This window comes from Poecilia reticulata, linkage group LG5 (genome assembly GCF_000633615.1).
Source record: "Poecilia reticulata strain Guanapo linkage group LG5, Guppy_female_1.0+MT, whole genome shotgun sequence".
NCBI classification, from domain to species: domain Eukaryota; kingdom Metazoa; phylum Chordata; class Actinopteri; order Cyprinodontiformes; family Poeciliidae; genus Poecilia; species Poecilia reticulata.
This window is the reverse complement of record NC_024335.1, coordinates 17,360,551-17,382,961: the sequence shown is the minus strand read 5'-3', so window position 1 is coordinate 17,382,961 and position 22,411 is coordinate 17,360,551. Positions and strand designations below refer to the sequence as shown.

At 39.8% G+C, this 22,411-nt stretch overlaps 1 protein-coding gene across 2 annotated transcripts in view; it reads right to left on the bottom strand.

Moving 5' to 3' along the window:
• The window catches only part of prickle2b (prickle homolog 2b), a 105,351-nt gene extending 95,833 nt beyond the window's left edge, over positions 1–9,518 (bottom strand). The window contains exons 1-2 of one of the 2 annotated variants that reach the window (XM_008409547.2): positions 9,465–9,518; positions 2,776–2,861 (exon numbers count right to left, since the gene is read on the bottom strand). Coding sequence is in view for 1 of the 2 variants with exons in the window: in XM_008409542.2 (XP_008407764.1) it covers positions 2,776–2,861; positions 3,333–3,374 (128 nt within the window). In the remaining variant the exon portion in view is untranslated. Of the gene's footprint in view, positions 1–2,775; positions 2,862–3,332; positions 3,540–9,464 lie in introns of those variants that run through there. The other variant, XM_008409542.2, reaches the window with a different exon arrangement.
• Between the last annotated feature and the right edge of the window lie 12,893 nt (positions 9,519–22,411).

Below are 22,411 nucleotides of genomic sequence, written 5' to 3'. Positions count from 1 at the left end.
GAGGAGGAGGCGAGGTGAAAGCAGGGCCTGTACGCGTTTACCTTAATGGAAGCGTAGCAGATTACTAGACTTTTTCACATGCTGTCATGGTACTAAATCTGAGAGGGATATGAATAATTGTGGGGCTAACTGTACACGCAGCCCTAACCCTGAGTTGATCATCATAGATCAGGAGTAGCATCAAGACATTATTTGTCCATTTCTTTTGTAAAATACCTCGAGATCAGTCGGACTGGATGTGGAACTTTGGTGAATATAAACTATAAAGTCGTGCCGATAACTCCTCACCAAATTTAGGTCAGAACTTTGAGCAGACCATTTGATCTATTTCTGGCTGTATGTCTAAAGGCTTTAGCATCCATTGCATCCACTCGTATATCTTCGAGACACCACACATTTTATCATATAAAACATGCACCACTATAAAGTAAAACATGCATCAGCCTTTGTCCCATATTTCACAGAATGCTTTTTAGAAACTCCCGTTTTAACCTCAGTGTCACTTTTAGTTTGTTGCATTCCAAAGCTGTTGCACCAGTGCCCACTGGTGTTTATGCAAGCCTTCTGGGGAAGAAAACTTTAGCTTTTTATTGCGAGACTACAAAGACAAGCAATTAAAAGTCCGCATTCCTGAGCTCACTGTTGCCCCTGATAGTTTGCTTTAAGCAAAGAGGGGACTGCGTGGATATTCTGGTAGTCTAGCTGCTATTGTGGACAAAATGGCCCACAAATCCAAGCTAGCTGCGGTCTAAATATTTTCTCCTTCTGTGAGGAGAAGCACTATTTAGGGTGTGCTGTGCTGCGCTGTGCTGCTATGTAGGGCTACATCTTAAGAGAAAATAATGATTCCAAAGCGTATAACTTTATAAGTATTCTTCCACAAACAAGCAGAAAATGCTTAAGTAGAAGGCAGCTGTGAAAGACGTCTCTTATTTTACCAGAAGTAAAACAAGAAATAAAATCCTGTCGCCTTCTACTTAAGTTTTCTCAGTCCTGGATGACTGAGAATTTACAAAAGTGCATTTGAACACAAATAATGCAGCTTCATTGTAGGGATAATCATCGGTCGACATCGTTTAAAACTTTGTTAAAGCGACGTGAACGGTGTGTTTTCTGCAGCTTCCCCACAGCACTGTGACCCATGTTAGTCACACTTTAATGCCCCTAAATGAAATCACCTGTAGCTCACAGCAACACCACATCCCCACACAATGTAAAGCCTGTTTCACAGTGTAAGCACATTGATGATTTACTTGTGACTACAGCAGGAAGAGGCAGCCTGGCATGCTGGATGTGTTGTCTCCAATAAGGGGGCTCGGGGGAGTAAAAAAAAAAAAAAGATCAGAGAGAGAAGAGCTGATTCTACTCAAAGAGACGTCCGTCTTAAAGGAGAGGCTCCTTCTAAATGCTGCTTCACTTGAAGAGGAAATCTGAAGAGTTACTTGAGTGAAAAAAATTGTGTTGCCAAATTAGCTTAATGAGCTGCTTGTATGTCACAACGGCGGCGAAGGAAATCATTTCTGGACATAAAAACAAACACCGACTTGCCACCTCACATGGTGCGATTGATTCTATGCGCATGACATATAGATTAAGTGGCATGTGAAAGTACTCATGAAACTCACAAAATGTAATGTGTTTTATCTGGATTCCACATAGTAGACCAATAGAAAAAGGGATAACTGAAGTGGAGAGGATAATCATACGCGGTTTTCATTTTTATCTTACAAAATAAAAGTTTGGCAAATATGGCCTATTCACCTACCATGAGTAGATGAATCTACAAAAGCTGAGTCTACTTTGTAGGTGTGAAAAGAAATTTTCTGATTCTTGGTTGGATGTCGGTCCGGACTTTAACTGGACCATTCCGATAATATGATTATTATTTAATCTACTCCGTTACATTGCATCTGTGGCTGGTTTTCAGGGTATTTGTCCCACTGGAAGGTGATGCCGTAAACCAATCTTGAGTTTTTCCCTAACAGCTTTTGTTTGAGGCTAGTCCTCGAGGCCGGGCTCAGCGTTGTGTCTTCTCATTAACAAATTCATGGAAGTCTTCGATAAACGACAGATTTTAGGAGTGCGTGACAAAACGTTGTCCCTGTCAACAAATGCTGCCACCGCCGTGTTTTATCATGGGAGTAGATAAAGCTGATGGGCAAAAACAAGGCTGTATCTACCATGAATCAATTCCAAGTCACAGGAACCACCCTGAGATGGTCTTCGCATAAAAACGCTGCCCAGAAGGTTCAGCAGAATCTAGACTTCCTGCAGCCAAACTGAAATAAACATGTGGTTCTGCAGAGCATCGTCAGGCCTGAGTTTCTCTGTGTCCATGACTTGCATAGGTGTAGGCCAGGGTCAGGAAATGAGCAGCTAAAGTCTCTGCAGACCCCACACATCCTGGACACAAACCGTTTGGACTTTTACCTTTAGACTGGCGCTACAGAGCCATATTAGCAAAGAAAGGGAGAAAGTTTCTTTCCAAAGGCTGACACTCTGATGAATGCCTAACAGAGAGAATATTTGCACGAATTCAACTTTATCTCTCCTCTTTTGTAATAATACTGTGCACAAATTTAGTAAAAGAAAACAACAACATAATTTTCCAGTTTTTCAAAGATATTTAAATATTAAGTCTCTTCATTCATGGCAAAGTGGAAGTCAAGTTAGGTTTCTCAGCACAAACTGACAAGGCTGTTTCTGATTTATGACATATTTGTCAACAAAACAGAACAGAGCAGCTATATTTACATTAATAAATTTTTGATCTACCTCCATTTGTGCAGATGAAAGCCAGGGCACTGATCTCCACAGGTGATGCAAGGCTGTCCTCTTTGATGTTCCTCCGCAGGCTTCAGCTGGAGGGATGATACAGAGGCAGAGGATGAGAGACTCACAGCTTCAAGCAAATAACTCCTACTCTGACCGCCATGGCTTGGGTTAGCAAGTTTCTTTAGAATAAACAGACCTAATTTAATTCACGTCACTCAAATGAGATGCTTCTATATCCACATTTAAACCCAAGACGCAACAAGACGTTTCTAAAAGTGACAGACTGAAATAAAAAAAATAAAATAAAAATCCTGGATGAGCCATTGATGACTCAAGTGTGAGAGCACAACAGTCCATCTCCATAGAAACGGGACTGAGCAGCAACAGACAGAAAGCAGAAAGAAGAAAAAAAACCCGCACGCGCTACATTAAACAACAACAAAAATCTGCGTGCATCACCAGGACCGGAAATGTAAATCACGCAGGATAAAAGCAAAGCAAACAAAAAGCAAACAGATGTGGGTGAACTTTGTGTCATCTCCCCCCCTCCAACCTACCGATCTGCTGGAATCTCTCCTCTTGTAGCTGCGGCTCAACATGACGCGCTGATCCCACAGCACAGGTCAGTTTCCCGTCTTCCCACGTAAAAGCGCGTATAAATTGAAACTTGAAAAAGGGGCCCGTTCGCTGGGAAAGCTCCCCAAAGTTTAATACCTATTTAAAAAGAAAAAAAAAAAACGCTTCCAAAACCGGGCTGCGGGCTCAGACCAAACAAGCTCCGTCTTTAATGAATGGAGTTCCGGTAAGCAGCTCCACCCTGCGGCTCATCAGCCAATGGAAGGGATGCTTTTCATCAGGTCAAACTATAATTAGGAGATTCACTAGATGCTGCTAGTGAATTACAGAGTGCGTTAGTTCCTTCTCCGACCAAGACCTGTTATTGAAGGAATAAAAATCCTTTCTCCTTTAAAGAATATGCTACCACGATTTGCTCCATCTTGAAAGTCTGGATCACTTTTACAGCAGGTATCACTGGCAAACGATGTATTTCACTGGGACAACAAGGAAGTGCGTAATTGTGAAGTGGAGCAAATATATTCATGGCCATCAAGTTTATTTAGATGTGGTTTTATAAATTAAAAAATAAAATCAAAGTTATTTAGGTAAATAAACCAGCTTCACTGTCCCTGCTGAAGAAAAGGATTCCCACAGCATCACCCTGTCTCATAGAGTTTCATAACACTGGGTTACAAATAGGGTTGTCACCCGTCCCGTAAAATATGGAATCGACCCGTATTTGGTTAAATGTTGCGTCCCGTATTGATACGGGATTCGTTACGGGACGCGATTCGTTCCGTATTTCTATAAATGTCCGATAGACACGCCTATCACACACATATCAACGTTAAGTGCAACAATACTGACCAAAATAAAACACTGGTGGCGGGAGCTAAAGGACCCCAGAATGCTACGGACCGATGCTGTTGTCACGGTTGCCTAGAAACGGACACGATGTAGCAGGGGTAAGGTGCTATCAACCCGGGTCTTTTTAAAACGTCCTTGACCCGATACTCCACCGTTCTTAGAAGCAAAACCTCTCGTAAAGATATATAAGTGAGTGGGAATAATGTTTGTGAGGACGAATAAAGACAAATTTAAAAAATGTGTCCATCGTGGCGCAGTGACTACACAGCAAATTCAAAAGTGTTAGATTTCCAGTGTAAGTGTTGTATGTTAAAAATAGTGTTAATTTAACAACATGAGTGTTAGTTTCCCTAACGCTCCAAAGAGTTAAACAAAAAAGCAGTCCAGTGTTGATTTCTAACTTAGCACCAACAGTCTAAATCAACACTCAGTCTGGTGTTGATTTAGAAATCAAACACTTCCTCCCACAATTGTAACATATTTGTAACATCACTTCAGAGAGGGAGTTGCAGGTAGGGTGGGGGTTGCCTAGAGAGGACCCACATGGAAGGTAGAACATGCCTTTAGGGATTCATTTTTTACCACATCTGACGAGAACTGGAAATGAGAGCCCTCTTCTATTGAAACTGTTAATGCCCCAGTAGATTATATAGTAGGGTGCCCCATTGTTGACTCAGGGTTACTAAAAACCTTACCAGACTGACTGATTTTAGTGACATAGTGGGTGCAAAATATTGAATACAATGATGTGCTACATGACTGGCTTTATTTTCACTCTTATATTTAACTTTATGACACACAAAATTACAAATGAATCGTCCTTATTGTCTCCAGGTGCATTCTGGGTAAAGCTTGTCACCAATGTCATCATCAGTCACTTGGCAACAAATGGCAAACTAGCTAGAGCATTTCTACGGACTACGTTAACATGTTTTGAAATTGCGTTGCAGTGGTGGGAAGTAACGAAGTACAAGTACTTCGTTACTGTACTTAAGTACAATTTTCGTTTATCTGTACTTTACTTAAGTAGATTTAATAATTGATACTTTCTACTTTTACTCCACTACATTTTACAGCAAGTATCCGCACTTTCTACTTCACTACATTTCTACAAAAGTGTTGCGTTACTTGTTACATTCAAGTCGCATTGTGCTTTTTTTCCGTTAAAATGTGAAGTTCAGGGACTTAAGGTGGCGCCGTAAAGTCCAAGCAATAACGTGACTTAAGTGTCTGTTGTCACCCATCACCTCCCCCTTTACTCGCACGCGGAGCTCCAGACATGTGCAGTGGTTTCCTCTGAGTGGGAGAAGATGTCTGTCTAATCGTCAGTTATATAATAGCGCTGCATAAATCATACGATATGGCGACATGTAAAATCAGCAGCGCTTCGYTTYCACAGACGGTGGGGACTTCGTCCAACTTTTAGCGTCACTTGGAAGGAAAGCTTAAAGAAAGGTAAGATCTGTGGACGTGATGCTATATCAAAGCTAGCTGTACTGACTGAGACACACATGTTGCATCTGCGATGAAAAACGTTGTCACTCATGCGCTGAATTATTGTGTGGAGGTGTTGACTGAGGTGTCACAAATATGGGACAACGCTGTGACCAAAGTGCAATATAGTAATATGACATTCAGGAACGATCCGATTCTTCTGGACAGATCTTTACTAAAGTTCACAGGAACAGCAGACAGTTGTGGTTTCTGACATGTGCAGTATGGGCAACCGCCCAGGGTGTTATTTTTTTTATGGATGGCAGGAGACCTCTGCGGATTGTGGCAGAGATGAAAGCAAAACAGAATGGACCTTACCACAGGGGCCGCATTTCATTGGCCAATGCCCATTTTACGGCACAGCGCAGCCATCACGTGCCTTACCGTCTCACAAACTCATGCTAATATACATTGTGGACTACCAGACCGACAGAATGTTTTGCGTCAGGACTCGAAAACAATTGGTTCTCCGTCAGTGGGGTATCTGTACAGGCGATGTCAGGTRTCCYGATCGTGTTTGTGGAACTAAAATTCAGATTTCCAAAATCTGAAACGGAAAGCCTTGCTTGGATCAAAGCTTGTGCATGACCGCATTTGCAGCTCAACCATCGTAGGATCAATAAGAACAAAGGAGTGTCTGCTGGTGTAAGTATTATTGCTTTGCTTTCTTTGTTTTTAGTGAATGAAAAAAATGAAGTCAATAATAAACACATCCATTATGAAAATCTTTTAGCCAAGTACAGCATAATGGCAGTACCGATACATCTACATCCTGAAGCCTGTCTGTTACAGCCTTACGTTAGCTGAACAGATCAATATGCAATGTGTACCGTATCTGACATACATTAAAGATTTTATTTCACCTGAAAAGGCTTTTTACTAATGTTTACATGTTAGCTACACTAGCTTTTACTAAACTGTAATCGTGTTAGCCACGCTAGCACCGAGTACTGTGTATAAGTCCTAGGCACATTCATCCATCCATCCATTTTCTTTCACTCTTGTCCCTCAGTGGGGTCGGGAGGGTTGCTGGTGCCCATCTCCAGCTAACGTTCCGGGCGAGAGGCGGGGTACACCCTGGACAGGTCGCCAGTCTGTCGCAGGGCAACCCTAGGCACATTCGAACCCTCAAAACCATGAATGCCCGACTTGCCCAGCCTTGCAAAAACAATAGCCATCAGTGATCTTGTCCACGGCTATATTTATGCTGAGGGTGTGAGAATCTTCTGTTTTTCTCATCGACCGGTAGTATTTAGCTGTGACGCGCACAATGTTGGAGGCATCTCGTGGCTCAAACACCTTGATGTCGTCCAGAAAAGATGACATAAACTTGTTGGTTCCCTTGTCGTGGCTGATATTTTGTGACAATCCGGCAGAAATGCTACACTAATCGACTCAGAAATACTCTGCAGAGAATGAAAAATGCCATGTTTAGACATTGGAGCTAAGCTGTTAATGTTAGACATGAAGTCATGTGGAACTTTCGAGGGGCGTTTCTGGGCGGAGCTTGGTAAGGTCCATGAAGAAGAGTTTGAATTGATACTGGTTAAATTTATTTCAGCCCTATGTATTTAATATCTAGGTATTTTTATGGGAATGTGGATCTTTCAGATCAATTTGAGAAACAATTTTGATAGGTACACTAAATTTTATTGTGTCATGTAGCGCGGGGTGCTGGTCTTGGTCTTGATTTGGTCTCGGGTTCAGTGATCTAGACTACAACTCTGCTACGTGGCTCTTTGGTTCCATGTCCTCCCCTGTCCACCCTTTCAGTTGGATTTCTTTCAAAATAAATGCCACTAGTGGCAAAAAAAAGTGAAGTTCATGCTATGTTAGGACAGGAGACAAGATGTTTCCATCCCTGAAATTATGATGCATAGAATCACATATCTAAGTCTAAACTATGTTACAGAGTAAACACAATAAAAACAGGCTTTATCTGTGGCATTGTTCATTAAAATGGCACATTTCTGATGGATGAAAATTAAATACGATCGGTACTTAATATTAGTGATTAGGTAATGCATTCAGCAAGTACTTTTACTTTTAATACTTAAGTATTTTTAAAAGCCAGTACTTTTTTACTTTTACTTAAGTAAAATGTTAATGTGGTACTTTTACTTTTACTTGAGTACATTTTTGTCTGCGTATTTGTACTTTTACTTAAGTAGATATTTTGAGTACTTTCTACACCACTGTTGTGTTGTTTCATCATTAGTGACCAGTAGCCTGATGTTTCTGTTATTCTCTTGGTTTGTTGTACTTCATGTCAGATGGACTTCGAAATGACATATTTGCTCTTTCTGGTGATGAAACTTGTTAGCTCCGCTGTTGCGGGCATGTCTATGTTGTAAAGTTAAATTATCATGAGCTTTATTATTGGGCCCGGTCATTAGCCCCACCCCCCGGCCGCCGCCGTTTTGTTCCGCTACTGCGTCACGTTTACCTGAGGAGCGGAGACAGCAGTATGACGTCTTGTCTGGAGCATATTATAACAAGGTAAGTTCCATGTTAAAATGATCATGTTTTTGACTATTTTTTATGGAGGCATTATTTAGCGGTTTACGCAAGAGTATCGATTCATATACAATATATAGTTTGCTTAACGTACGTTTATTTGTTTGGATATCACGGTATATACGACTATTTATTATCTTAACCAAACATTAAAACTGTCAGGAAAATCTGGAGGCCATTTGAGTTAACATTATTTAGCTGCGGGGTCGTTTTCTTTAAGCTTTTGGCTGTAGACTGCAAAACAGGGGAGTGGCTGTGCTGGACCGTTGGCTTGATCTATGCCACAGGTGTCAAACTCCAGTCCTGGAGGGCCACTGTCCTGCAACATTTAGATGTGCCGCTGCTGCACCACACCTGAATACAATAATTAGCAGGACTCTGGAGAACATATCTACACAATGAGGAGGCAATTGAGCCGTTTGACTCTTGTCTTTTGTACCTGTGGCACATCTAAAAACTGCCAAAATGTTTTTTCTTTGTTGGTGTGTCATGTTGGTGACTGAAGCCTGTTATGATGACTTCAACACATTTCTTCGGACAGGTTGGCATGACTTTTAATGCTGTCCAAAAATTTTCAATAAGCTGACTAATTTCTTTAGTAATTATTGCTGTATCTTGCTTTATCTTGTAAAACGGATGGGCAGAGTAATTTGAATGAATATGATGGTGACACACAGGTGAGTTTGATTAGTTTTGTTCACACTTCTTTTCAAAAATATGTATTTATTATCCTAATGTTTCTGCTATATTTCCTGTTTTTCCTTCAAGGCTGTAAGTCTTCCTCCATCATGTTGGCAAAAACAAGAGCAGCACCAAAGACACTTCACCATCAGTGATCACAAGACCATCCATGGCCGCTTCCAATGAACTTTCAAAGCACACTTCACCTTCAGTGCAAAGTACCATGAATGAATGATCTTTGTTGTATATTGCTGTCAGTGCTGTTTGATATTTTGAAATAAAAGTAGATTATATTCTGCAAATGGTGCTGGTGTTTTTGTAGATTCAAGTGGCATTTAATGTCTTTTAAAATGAATTTGGGGATTATTGATGGCTAGTAGTTTCTGAAAAAAAAGGTTTTAATTGCTCAAGTGGCTTTTATTTGGTAGTAAATTGACAAAAAAAAAGTGGGTAATGAGAGAAGGGGAAGACCGGGAATTAAATAATCAGTAAACATTATGACAATATACATATACATACAATATAAATACATTCAGATAGATAGATGAGCTGCTCAGTGCCTGAGCACTTACCTTTGCATCTGCCGGTGCTGATGATCCATCTGCCGGTTGCTCTATGTTCTCCTGCCAGTGCACCCAGCCTCCATCTCTGCGTCTTCATGGTTCCATGTGGCCAATCGGCCGCCCACCTCCGGTCCAGTCTGCGCCATTACAAGCATCCGGACTGGCCACAACTCCTTGACAATGATTCTGTGTGGGCCATATTCCACCCACTATCTTTGTTGTTGATCAGTTGTCACTTTGACCCCAACACTGTATTCGTCCTGTCCTTCTGTGGCCTTTTCATAGATGAAGATGTACCCATTGCTGCAAATGTCAGCTCCACAGCCGATATTTGCCAGTAATACCCTCTCATCTTCTGCCTTAAACACCAGCTCTCCACACATCAGATATGTGTAAAGGCTGCTGGTGTCAGAAGTTGATGCCTGCTTCCAGCAAATGACTGAGGACAGATGGTATACCTGACTTCCAGTTTTTACAGGGACTTCAAAGGCCCCAGCCTTTGAAGTATATCAGGTACCACAGGATGTCTGATATTGTCTGGACTGTTTGGCCATGGCAGTATCAGGGTCATCACATCAGTACCATTTAAAAAGGAATCACTCTTTATGTTGGACTTGCAGGTGCCACAATTTTCTGAAATCCTATTCCAATATCTCCCTAGAAGAGAACATGTAGTGTCACCTTGTTCCTTTGGAAGAGGAATGACAGGATCCAAGGCTATGAATAATTTGTGAACACTTCTGACATCGTTCACAAGTCAGCTGTGTACAGCTTATAGTCTGTGGTGATGTCATACTGGGCCAGATAGTGTGACATGTAAAACATCAGGACTCCTGGCTTTTCCTGATGTTTTACATTCCTGATCTGCAGAGTTTCAAGGAGTTCATTCTGAACTGCAAAGACTTCATGTGGAGGAAAGTCTCTACCTGGATGGTGCATTGCTTCAAAGAAAAACCTTGCAAACAATGGTGTCTCTGCAAAAAGATCAGCAATCTCCTCAGGAAACTGAGCCACTCAGGAAAGCGTCAAGTTCATGACGCTTTGCGTGGTGGTATTCATCCAACAATTGAAAAATTAGTTGGAAAATTTGCAGAAGTACATAGCTGGGTCAAGATTGACATCCATGTAGACAAAATCATCTGTCATTTTGATTTCCATTTTCAGAGTTTTCTTCTGAAGAAGAAGATTCCTCTGACGAAGAAAACTCATAAACTTCTCCAAAATGTTCCCACATATTTACAGCATTTGAGCTTCCCGAACGAACTTCCTCCTCCTTAGAGGATGCATCCAGTTCTTCAGCATCCATGCTGTAAATATGGTCAGGGTCATTTTGAGTGTCATTGTCTGAGTTTTCTTCATCAGAAAACCATTCTTCTGATGAAGAATACTCTGAGATTTCGTCAAAATGTGACTCAACAGTCCCAGCATCTCCTTCCTTAGAGGAAACATCATTGTTTGTAGCGTCCATGGTCTCAAAACGGTCTGTGGAATTTTGAATTCCATCCTTAGAGTTTTCATCAACTGAAGATTCTTTCTCCGTTGAAGAGTCAATAAAGATTATTTCAAAATTCATCAGACTTTCCTCGCTGTCACAGCTTGCTTGAACAGCCAGGTCCACATGTTCATGGGGAACATCAACACTTTCAAAAGCATTAAGGTCTTCAAAAGTGTTTTCAGTGTTTACTTCGTTATCCCCAGCACAAGCTTCCAAGTGCAGCTCTGTTTTGATTTTAGTAACACTTTCCAAATCAACTGTGTTCTCAGACATCAAATCCTCCTCGATGGTTATTTCCTCAACTTCAGAGGAAGCTTCCATGTCTTCCGGCATAATCTCCTCGAAACAAAAGTATTTCCATCTATTGTCCTCTTTGCTTTCCACTATAAGTCCTTCGTCTTGTACCGAATCATCTCTGTGTTTTAAGTTTTCTTCGGCGACATCCTCAAAACAAAATTACTTAAACTTTCATCAGAAGGGCTCTCGTCTGGAATTCCTTCATCCTTAGTCCTGTATCCCAGGAGTTTTTCAACTTCCTTCGTCACAAGATAGCCGAGACCCCAACCTATCCTAAGAATAATTTTTACTCCACTGGAAATACTTTCTAAAATCAATCTTTGAAATTGTCTCTCTCGAAGTGTTCTACCTCCAACAAAGTTTAAAAGCAAACTGAGGATTCTTGTATTCCAAATGATGATCATAATCTTTTGAACCTTTATGACATCATCGATGAGAACATCAATGACATGATGTCAAACAACCATGTAGTTGCTATGGAAACACATTGAGTTATGTATGATGTAAGACTACTATCAATTAAAAATTTGTAGACATCTAAATTTGTGAATGTAAGTCAATAAATGTGCATAAATTTAAGTTTTGTATTTGTCCTGTTTTCCAACTCATACATATGTGTAGAAATCAAAGATTTAACCTATGAGAATATCCATAAACAAATAAATTACTACAAGTGTTTTTGATAGGTATATAGACAGAGTCAGTATTTTTCCAGAAGTTCGACACACATCAGTCACATTTAGAAACTGGCTCTAAGTCATCTGCTTGATCTGTTTTGAACTGAGTGAGGAGGATCCTCACTCAGACTTATCATGCCTTGCCTTAATTGCTTGCTCTGTTCATAAGGAAAACATTTAACATCTAATAATTACATTATTATTATTATTTTATTATTATTATTATTATAACCATTATTATTTTACATTTGAACTCTGTGACAAGGATGATTCACCAAGCAGATCATCAGCCAAAGAATTTTATGTTTAATCTCACCTTATTTATTTATTTTTTTTACCTTTTCTCATTCTCTAACACCCCCCATCTCAGCCTCTTTACTGTGTGTTTATTAATCGCCCCTTTGTGAGATCTTCTGTTTACTGTATTTTCCGCACTATAAGGCACACCCTCAATGAATGGCCTATTTTAAAACTTCTTCATATATAAGGCGCACCGCATTATAAGGCGCATAGAATAGACGCTTCAGTTAGGGTTGCCACCTGCCCCAGTCATTGTTTCCCTCACAGTGTTGGTGTTGCAATATTGTGCCCAACTGCTTTCTGGGTAACACAGACCAACCTGACACGCTGCTGTCACAGTCTCTGTCTCTTTTCCCCCGAGCCCCAGGCTTTAATGTATAGGGGCTGATCCCTTGGTAACCCTAGTCGAAGCACCCCGGATGAATATCTAAAGCCACTTTGTTGACATAAAGAATGTCAACAAAACAGTCCGACTTGGGTCGGTGAGGAGAGCCACTGGGCCGGGGCGTGGCCGGACGATGGTCACCCTTCTCCGTTCGCGCACAGCATGTTCGTGGAGAACGTGGTGCTAAATGACATGCAGACGACATGATTATCAGGTCGATAGGTAGATAGGTCAGTCAAACTTTATTAACAAACCAGCGTTCTGACAACTATTCCAGCATGCACCGCGTGCTTCTTCTTCTACGGGCGAAAATTAAGTCGGTGGCTGCTTACCGTAGTTGCCATAGACATAATCAGTGGTGGAGAAAGTACTCAAATAATTTACTTAAGTAAAAGTACAAATACACAGACAAAAATGTACTCAAGTAAGGTAAAACTACCACATTAACATTTGTACTTAAGTAAAAGTAAAAAAGTACTGGCTTTTAAAAATACTTAAGTATTAAAAGTTCTTCCTGAATGCATTACCTAATCCCTAATACAATATCATTAAGTTATCCGATTGTATTTAATTTTAATACATTAGAAATGTGGCATTTTAATGAACAATGCCACAGATAAAGTATGTTTTTATTATGTTTATTCTCTGCAACATAGTTTAGACTTAGATATGTGATTCTATGCATCATAATTTCAGGGATGGAAACATCTTGTCTCCTGTCCTAACATAGCATGAACTTCACTTTTTTTTGCCACTAGTGGCTTTTATTTTGAAAGAAAACCAACTAGTAGGAGAGTTGTAGTCAAGACCACCTACCCAAGACCAAGTCAAGACCAGTACCCCACGCTACATGACGCAAAAAAATTACGTTTTACCTATCAAAATTGCTTCTCAAATTGATCTGAAAGATCCACATTCCCATAAAACATCTAGATATTAAATACTTAGAGCTGAAATAAATTTAATCAGTAAAGATCCGTCCAGAAGAATCGGATCATTCCTGAATGTCATATCAATACAGACTTTGGTCACAGCGTTGTCCCATATATGCGACGCCTCAGTCAACACCTCCACACAATAATTCAGAGCATGAGTGACTTTTGTTCATCGCAGATGCAACATGTGTCTCTGTACAGCTAGCTTTGCTAGCATCACGTCCACGGAGCTTACCTTTCTTTAAGCTTTCCTTCCAAGTGATGCTAAAAGGTGGACGAAGTCCCCACCGTCTGTGAAAGCGAAGCGCTGCTGATTTTACATGTCGCCATATCTTATGATTTTTGCAGCGCTATTATATTACTGACGATTATACAGATATCTTCTCCCGCTCAGAGGAAACCACTGGCATGTCTTGGAGCTCCGCGTGCGAGTAAAGGTGGAGGCGATGGGTGACAACAGACACGTAAGTGACGTTACTGCTTGGATTTTACGGTGCCACCTTAAGTCCCTGAACTTCACATTTTAACGTAAAAAAAGAGCAATGTGACTTGGATGTAACACACTTTTGTAGAAATGTTGTGAAGTAGAAAGTACAGATACTTACTGTAAAATGTAGTGGAGTAAAAGTAGAAAGTATCCATTATTAAATCTACTTAAGTAAAGTACAGATACACAAAAATTGTATTTAAGTACACCCACCACTAGACATAATATAAGAGTAGATGTCTCATGGACTGCTGACGAGATTTAGGGCGGCCATCTTGGAGCGGTACTCCACTCCACTCAGCTTATGTGTTTAGCAGGCACAATGACGTATCAGCAGTGGTGGGAAGTACGTACGTACGTCTGTACTATCCATCCATCCATTTTCTTTCACCCTTGTCCCTCAGTGGGGTCGGGWGGGTTGCTGGTGCCCATCTCCAGCTAACGTTCCGGGCGAGAGGCGGGGTACACCCTGGACAGGTCGCCAGTCTGTCGCAGGGCAACACAGAGACACACAGGACACACAACAATGCACACACACACTCACACCTAGGGGCAATTTGGAAAGGCCAATTAACCTAACAGTCATGTTTTTGGACTGTGGGAGGAAACCGGAGTACCCGGAGAAAACCCACGCATGCACAGGGAGAACATGCCGGGAATCGAACCCAGAACCTTCGTGCTGCAAGGCAACAGCTCTACCAACTGCGCCACTGTGCAGCCCACGTCTGTACTATATAGATATATATCTATGTTTTCCAGCCGACGAGTTCTAGCTTCAGAGTGATTCAGCAGCTGAGATTGAGTCCAAAATCCGATCCAACATTCATCCGTGCTGCAGTGAATCCGTCTCTCTTTTCAGATATCTCCCACTTCTTCCTCATATTGTGTCTTTATAAAACCTTCAAAACAAAAACGGAAGATTTGGGATGTATCTTACTTTTGACAGAGTGAGAAAATTACACATAAATTATAGTCTATAATATAAGTTTTATAATGTATGTTACATTGTTTCATTTCTAATGTAGGCTCTTGTGTCAGATAATCTAAGTCAATGTTAGAGAATAATTATTTTTTTTAGATTTACGGAATCTCAATTATCTTTTATGTATTACACCAACCACTGTAGCTAATATTAGCTGGTATCTCGCCAGTGAACATAAATACAGTAAAGTAATATTCCAGTCACAAAATATACACAATAATATGTCCATCTTACTTGTGAAATGTTGTCTGTGGAGCCCTCACATCAATAGTCCATCGATCCGAACAACAATATCCCTCAGTGCTGAGGCATCTTCTGCTGTTTTGATTGAGCAAAGTAGGAGGGAGTACCGCTCCAAGATGGCCGCCGTATTTCCTGCACCGGAGCAGCCAATGCGGGGTCTACTCTTATATTATGTCTATGGTAGTTGCTAGACCTGTTGTGGTTCAATATTGGTCCATATATAAGGCGCACCTGATTATAAGGCGCAATGTTTTCTTTTGATGAAATTGAAGGTTTTTAGGTGCGCCTTATAGTGCGGAAAATACGGTACTCTTTACCACTGCAGCATAAAGTGACACTCAAACCCAAAACTTACCATAAAACTAGGGTTTGATTTCCTTTAATGCCTAGACTCAGTGAAACAATGTCATGTAAATTCCATCTTCAAACGATATGTACTTTGAAAATTAGTGACGTGTGAAATTCTTGTTAAATATTGTAGGCTATACAGATACTATTCAATAAACTTGAGTATTATTGAAAAGTTCATTTATTTCAGGAACTTTATCACTAATTGAACATGTAGGTTAATTACACACATGGATATTTGATATTCTTTATTTCTGTTAAGTGATGATTTTCTTCTTAACAGTTCATGAAAACATGACATTTAAAATTAGATTATGCTGATATATTTTGACTAAAATACCAGAATGTTCACATAACTTTTATACTTTTGGCTGTCTGAGGATACATTTTGAATATTAAATCAGGTGTTATGATCAGTTACTCAGTACCTGAGTAGTTTACCAAATACTTTTTACACTTGCTTAATTAAACGTGTTTAAGGTACGCTACTCTGATTGGAGTACAGTTTTGGGGTACTCTAACCGACCTCTATGCATGAACGATTGCTCTATGGATCACTTTTTAAAAACATAAAACACCGCCATAAAATAATGCCTATCACTGCAGCGGACGTCCCACCCCATGAGAGTAGGACAACGCGCTGTGGGGAGCGTCCCTTATTTTTATTTCTGAAAGGTGGCAACCCTAGTTACAAAGCAATCATTTTTTGGAAGTTGTCTGTGTTTTTCTTTTGTTGTTTTTTTTTTCAACTGAATTAGAACTATTTTGCACCGCAGAATCCAAAAATGACATCCATTCCTCTCAACCAGGTCAGGCTTTTATATCTGATCTTCTGACTAAATTGATTACATTTTTAACACCATTTTTTAATGGTGAGCCACTGGTTCAAAACCAATGTGATTTTTGGATTCAGCTCATCAAAATGACTCAAACAGTTGAAAAATCCCAGACATTGTTTTTTGACTGTTGTTCAGTGTAATGTATGCAGGGAACACACAAACCTGCTTGCTGTGTTCCCTGGTCTATATGATGCCGTTTGTTTTCTAATATTCTCTCACAAACCTGTGAGGCCTTCACAGAGCAGATTGGACGAAAGCTAACTGCTCACTCTATATTTTATTTAGGTAAAGGTAAAAGGTACCGATTATGAACGTGTGCCATATTTTTAAATATGTTTTTCACCATCTGAAATGTTTTCACAGTATGTTGTATGGATTCGGTACTTTTGTGAGGCTGTGTGACGTTACAACATTTTGCCTTCAGTTCGACTCAGTCTTGAATCTTAACACTTTTATATTTTTATTTGATTTATTTCTGTTTATTATAGTGTAAAAATGCTTTATGTCTTAATGCTGAACAGGAGAAAGAAAAAAACTCCAGTTTTTGTTTATGTTGAGTTTCTACCCATGGAGCGACTCACACACACACACACACAAAAAACAAACATCAGTGCTGGTGTTTTTGTATCAAACCAAAATAAAAATAATTTTAAAGATGGCTGCCCACTTTCTAAACCAATTCTAGGTCTGATTGACAGCCTTTCAGGTTCATCCCAAGCAGGTATAAAAGTTAAAATCCTCCTTCTTGCAAGGTAGATTTTAAGAGTGAAACAACTAGTTTGTGTGTGTGGCACTAGTTTGGCCTCAATTCAAAGTCAGCCCAGATTACCTTGAGGAATGATGATGATAATGCTGGAGACTCGGGGCTATAAAGCTCCCCTCCTTACTGTAAATCTAAATTAAGACTTTAAACACGGCTCGACAAATCAGAAACAGCCTTCAAGCTAGCTCTTATTTCTGGGAGCGAAGCAACAAAAAAAAAAAACTAGGTAAGAGCTGCGGGGAAAAAAACTCCTTTTTTGGTTGTCGGCATGCGTGCAGTGGGTGTTATCACAGTGAAATGGGCCAGGACTCCATAATTTCTAAAATTCTGTTTTGCATTATCTTAAGCATCTCACCCGTGAACTTTAGACCCGCAGAAGTGTGCCAGTTCTGATTTAGCTTCCAGAACAAACAAAAATATCAAAACAAAAATGGTTAAGTAATATTTAAACATGGGAAAATATATTTTTCGAAAAGAAATCTGAGAAGTGTGGCATGCATTTTCTTTTAGCCCAATTTACTCTGGAACACCTAAATAAAATAAATAATTGCTTTCAGTATGATCACAGCGCAGCTGTTCTCCAAAAATCCTCTGAAGGACTTCGGATTACATTATTAACTAAACAATTTCAGGGCGCATGATGCTGGTCCTTAAAAAGGAAGCTGAATATAATCCAAAGGAAGTTGGATGCAGCTAAATACAGAGTAATCCTGGAATACAACCTTCTAAAGCAGTGTTTCTCAACCTTTTTCGGCCCAGCGCCCCCCTAGCCTTTATCCAGGTCCCTCACCGCCCCCCACCAAAGAATTTGCAGGCTACTTTGCACTGACCATTATTTTATCATTAATATTACTATCACTATTGTAGATGTTTTGATTTTTATGCTTGTTTCTGTATTTATCATCAAAAATAATTTCCCAGAGAACAAAAAAGTCATGGGAATAGAAATTATTTTCACAGGTGTCAACAACAAAAAATGCAATGGACATTCAAGTTAAAATTGGTAGGCCTAACAGCAGCCAATCAGAGTGGAAAAAATATTCTTATTTTGTGCCATTTTCTAGTTGTTAAATATTCCACAAAATGACCAGATAAAAGATGTTCAACATGCCAGTTTAAACTTTGAACTATTTGCAAAACGACTGAGCTCTGCAACATTAAAACATGGATAGAACTGTAACTACATTAATCATAGCTCTTCTTCTCTTCAGTGTTTGTCAGTTTCTGGTGGTGCAGTTCTGTGCTGCCTTCAGGAGAATAGGACATCAGAGTATCATCCATAAAATTTCACCCACATGGCATTTATTGTTCAAACCAGAGCTTTCAGTGGAAAAACAAAAGTTCCAGGTCCTTTAAATGCCATACAAATATGAGACAGAAACATGGATTATATCTTTATATAAACCTGTCTATTGATTTATAGATTGATAGTTTTACTGGACAGAAATTACAAAGAACAAATCTGGTTCTTAATCAAATCCTAATGAGTCAAATTGAAAGTGTCATGGAGTCATCAGCCTCATGTGATTAACACTGACATGAAAAATAATATTGAAGAAATAAATATATCAAATCTAATTAAAAACATAAATAAGTGATCAGTTCTTTACTGTTATGGTCCAAGATATATTTATTCTCAGTACTAGATGTGGTCTCAACAAACCCATGACATTTCAACAATATTATTTTACCTTTTATGTGGAAATAGTGTCTGTTTATTCTTGCCATACATTCCTCTGTATTAATTATTGCTCGAAATGTCTTGCCATACCAGCTTATTCCTCTGTATTTACTTTAGTTTCTTAGTTTATTCTTGCATTTTGTTCTTCATTCATTTCCATTTAGTTTCCTTTGATTAGTATTGTCCTCTCTTGGTTTATTGCTATGTCCACTTTAGTTTCTTTCCTGTTGCTAGATTTATTTTATCATTTATTGACGCTCACCATCAGTAATCTCATCACCTGCTGCGCCGCCTTATCAACACATGATATGTTTCACATCATGTGTTGATTTTTTCACTGTTTAGCGTCGGATTCTTTGTTTTTATGCCATAATTCACATCTAGTTCGTCGCTCCGTTTTATGTCCCGCTTCTCCTGTTTCAGAGTTTTGCACAATGTGAACGTCTTTTTTTTAAAGCCCCTAAGGTGCAGGGCGGTCGGGAAGCGTATCGATGGGGAAAAGGCAGACTGACATAAACCTTTTAAAACAACGGAAACAATTTCTGCATTCTGATTATTGAAATTTAAAAGTGCTGTGTTGTTCCATCATCCCCGTTTCATACCGGACCACTTACAGCACCGTGTTAACGCTATAAAATGAACGCTCTCTGTGGTATCACCCATGGAGGGATTTCTTTATTTCTTTATTTAAATGGGTTCATTTTTCAGAGGGATTCACAGTGAGGGTATCGTGATTTTATCTACCAGTAGCAGGAGAACGGAGCTGCGCCAAGAAGCTAACAGAAGCTAACAAACACTGAATAGAAGAAGAAGAGCTGCCATCGATACAGTTGCAGCCAAGCATGATTTAATGTTACACAATACAGTTTTACCAAGTTGCTCAAAGTCTAAACTGGTATTGTTGAGCATTTAATGTGTAAAGTTTACCTTCGACCAAACGCCCCCCAAAGGCATCCCAGCGCCCCCCTTTTGTAAAAATGTCCGCCAGCGCCCCCTGCCGTCCTCTGAACGCCCCCTGGGCGGCGGTACCGCCCACGTTGAGAACCGCTATTCTAAAGGCTGCAAAAAAACAAAAAAAAGAACAGACTTTAGTTTTAGCTATTTTGTAAAGAATGGGAAAACATTTCAGTATCTCGATGTGCAAAGCTGGTGGAGACATCAGATTTGTAGCCGTCATTGTAGCAAAAGCAGCTTCTACAAACGGTTGGCTCATAGGGCGGCTGAGTATAACTGGACGCCACACTTGAAATCCATGATTCATTTACCTTCCACTTCACAATCGCACGTCACTCTGTGTTGGTCCATCAATCAGCATCTCAAACAAACATAATGATCTTTGTGGTTCTGTGGGGATAACACGTGTAAACATATAAGGGTTACAAGTTTGGTAAGATTCTGTAATAAGCAGCAAAGTGATCTTACTTTAGGAATTCTGCAATCTCTCATGAAGGAAAGAGGAAATGGATTTTGATCATGAATTTCTCTGGTGAGAGAACGAACAAAAGTGATGCTGAAAATGGTCAGTCTGACCAGCCTAATGCTCTAAGTGTGTTTAAAATAAACTGAGCCTGGATGACATTTAACCCAGGAGCAACAGGAAGGCTCAGAACCACACACTAACACACCTAATGTCAATTAGAAACTAGTAAACCTAACATGCATGTTTTTGGACTTTGGGAGGAAGCCCAGCAAGAACATGCAAACTCAAATCCCTGTGTGGAATTCGAACCGCCGACCTTTTTGCAGCCGGGCAACATGACTAACAACTTCTCCACCACGCAGTCCTCAGTTGACATTATGTCCCACCAACCTAGTGTCTCTCCAGAGGGGGGGAAAAATGTCCTTACAATCATTAACCTGGTAATTTACTGCCATAACAGAACCAAATTAGTTCTGTATAACCCATCTATCAAGCCATGAGCGAGACTGTTCAGAAGATTTAAACTGCGTAATCATAATTACACAGATGCTTTATGCAGGGGGAATTTTACTGTGCAACCATTAAGCAGACCGTCGTCTTCTCGTGATATATTTCTTTTTTTTTTACCGCACAGGACCGACAGCTGTGGAAATGATGCATTAGTGAGCGGATCAGACAGACAACCGTGACGCATGTCAAGCATTTTTTATTACAATCCAATCATCGCCCCGTCTGCGTTTCATACACAAATCACTGTTTTAACATGGCACAAGCAAATACTGCTCATACATTTTTATGCCGGAAGGGCTGAAATATAAATAACTGTATTCATACAACAGAAGAAAAAAAAAATAATAATACTGCAAGATTGTTCATTTTATGGCAACGCTCGTCTGTAATCATTCATAGCCACGGTTTTATGTACAATCACATACATAGGTACAATAAATACTTGCATATAAAAGCCAAAAATTATACATTTAAAGGCATTTTACAATAGTAAAAGAAATTATACGTGTTGTGTTACCTGGTAAACAAGAGTTAAATGCAAGAAGAAATTAACAAACAAAAGAAAAGAGGACACATTTAAATAAAATAATCCCTTCATTATGACACCTGAGAACCTGATTGGACGACGTTCTGACAATCAGAAGTGCATTTGTCAGTCATGACCTTCAGTAAGACACAGTCTGCTTTCGTCCCTGTGTTTAAATACTTGCCAAGTTGTAGATTAAGACTAGTGAATTTCCTTTGGCTGAAGGCTGCGCACATAAGGCACCAAAATAGCACCACACACACACACCACACACACACACACAAAACGGCCCACAACAGTAACAAAATGGCTTTTTATTTTATGTATAATCCACGCATTTCCTTCTGGACTTTCTATTTAATTTTTTTTTACAGTGGCTAGAGAGGAACAAAAATTAAAAAAAAAAACTGCGGAAAGTATAAAGTACCCTGATTTCTTTATATAAAACAAATCAAAAGGCCAGAAGACGATGTGCAGTTTGGACAGACTCGGATATAGAGAAGAACGTGAGGTACAGGACGCACGAGCAGCACTTTGGACAGACTCACACTGCAGGGCCTGCGAATTTAGCTTACTGACATGTCTCTCGGGTCAAACAACCCCAACATCTTCATTACATCTCCAGAGTATCTGTGGAATCTTGTTTGGCTTGAGGTCAAGTCTTTTTCCTCTTATTCTACCAAGAAAATAGAGAGAAGATGCCCATGTGTTGGGAAAATAAAAGCACTAAAGGCTAACAGCTCTTTTCTGGTTACTGCATGCTGGACCAGAGGACTTTAGCTTCCTTTGATGCGTGGCATTATGAACTCTGTTTTATCAGAATCCTGTCATGTGTCTTTTTACACAACTAGAGAATTACAAAGCCCTGAAAAAAGCATTCAGACCCTTGAAGTTTACTGAATTACAACCACAAAATAAAAGTATCACTCAGCTCCTTTTTTATTTTGATGCCGCTTTATAAAATTATACAGGTCATCTGGAGTTCAGGTTATGGCCAATTTTGAAGAAGATATAAAGCTAACACCCTGAACGCACCATCCCATGGTGACACATGATGGTGGCAGCATC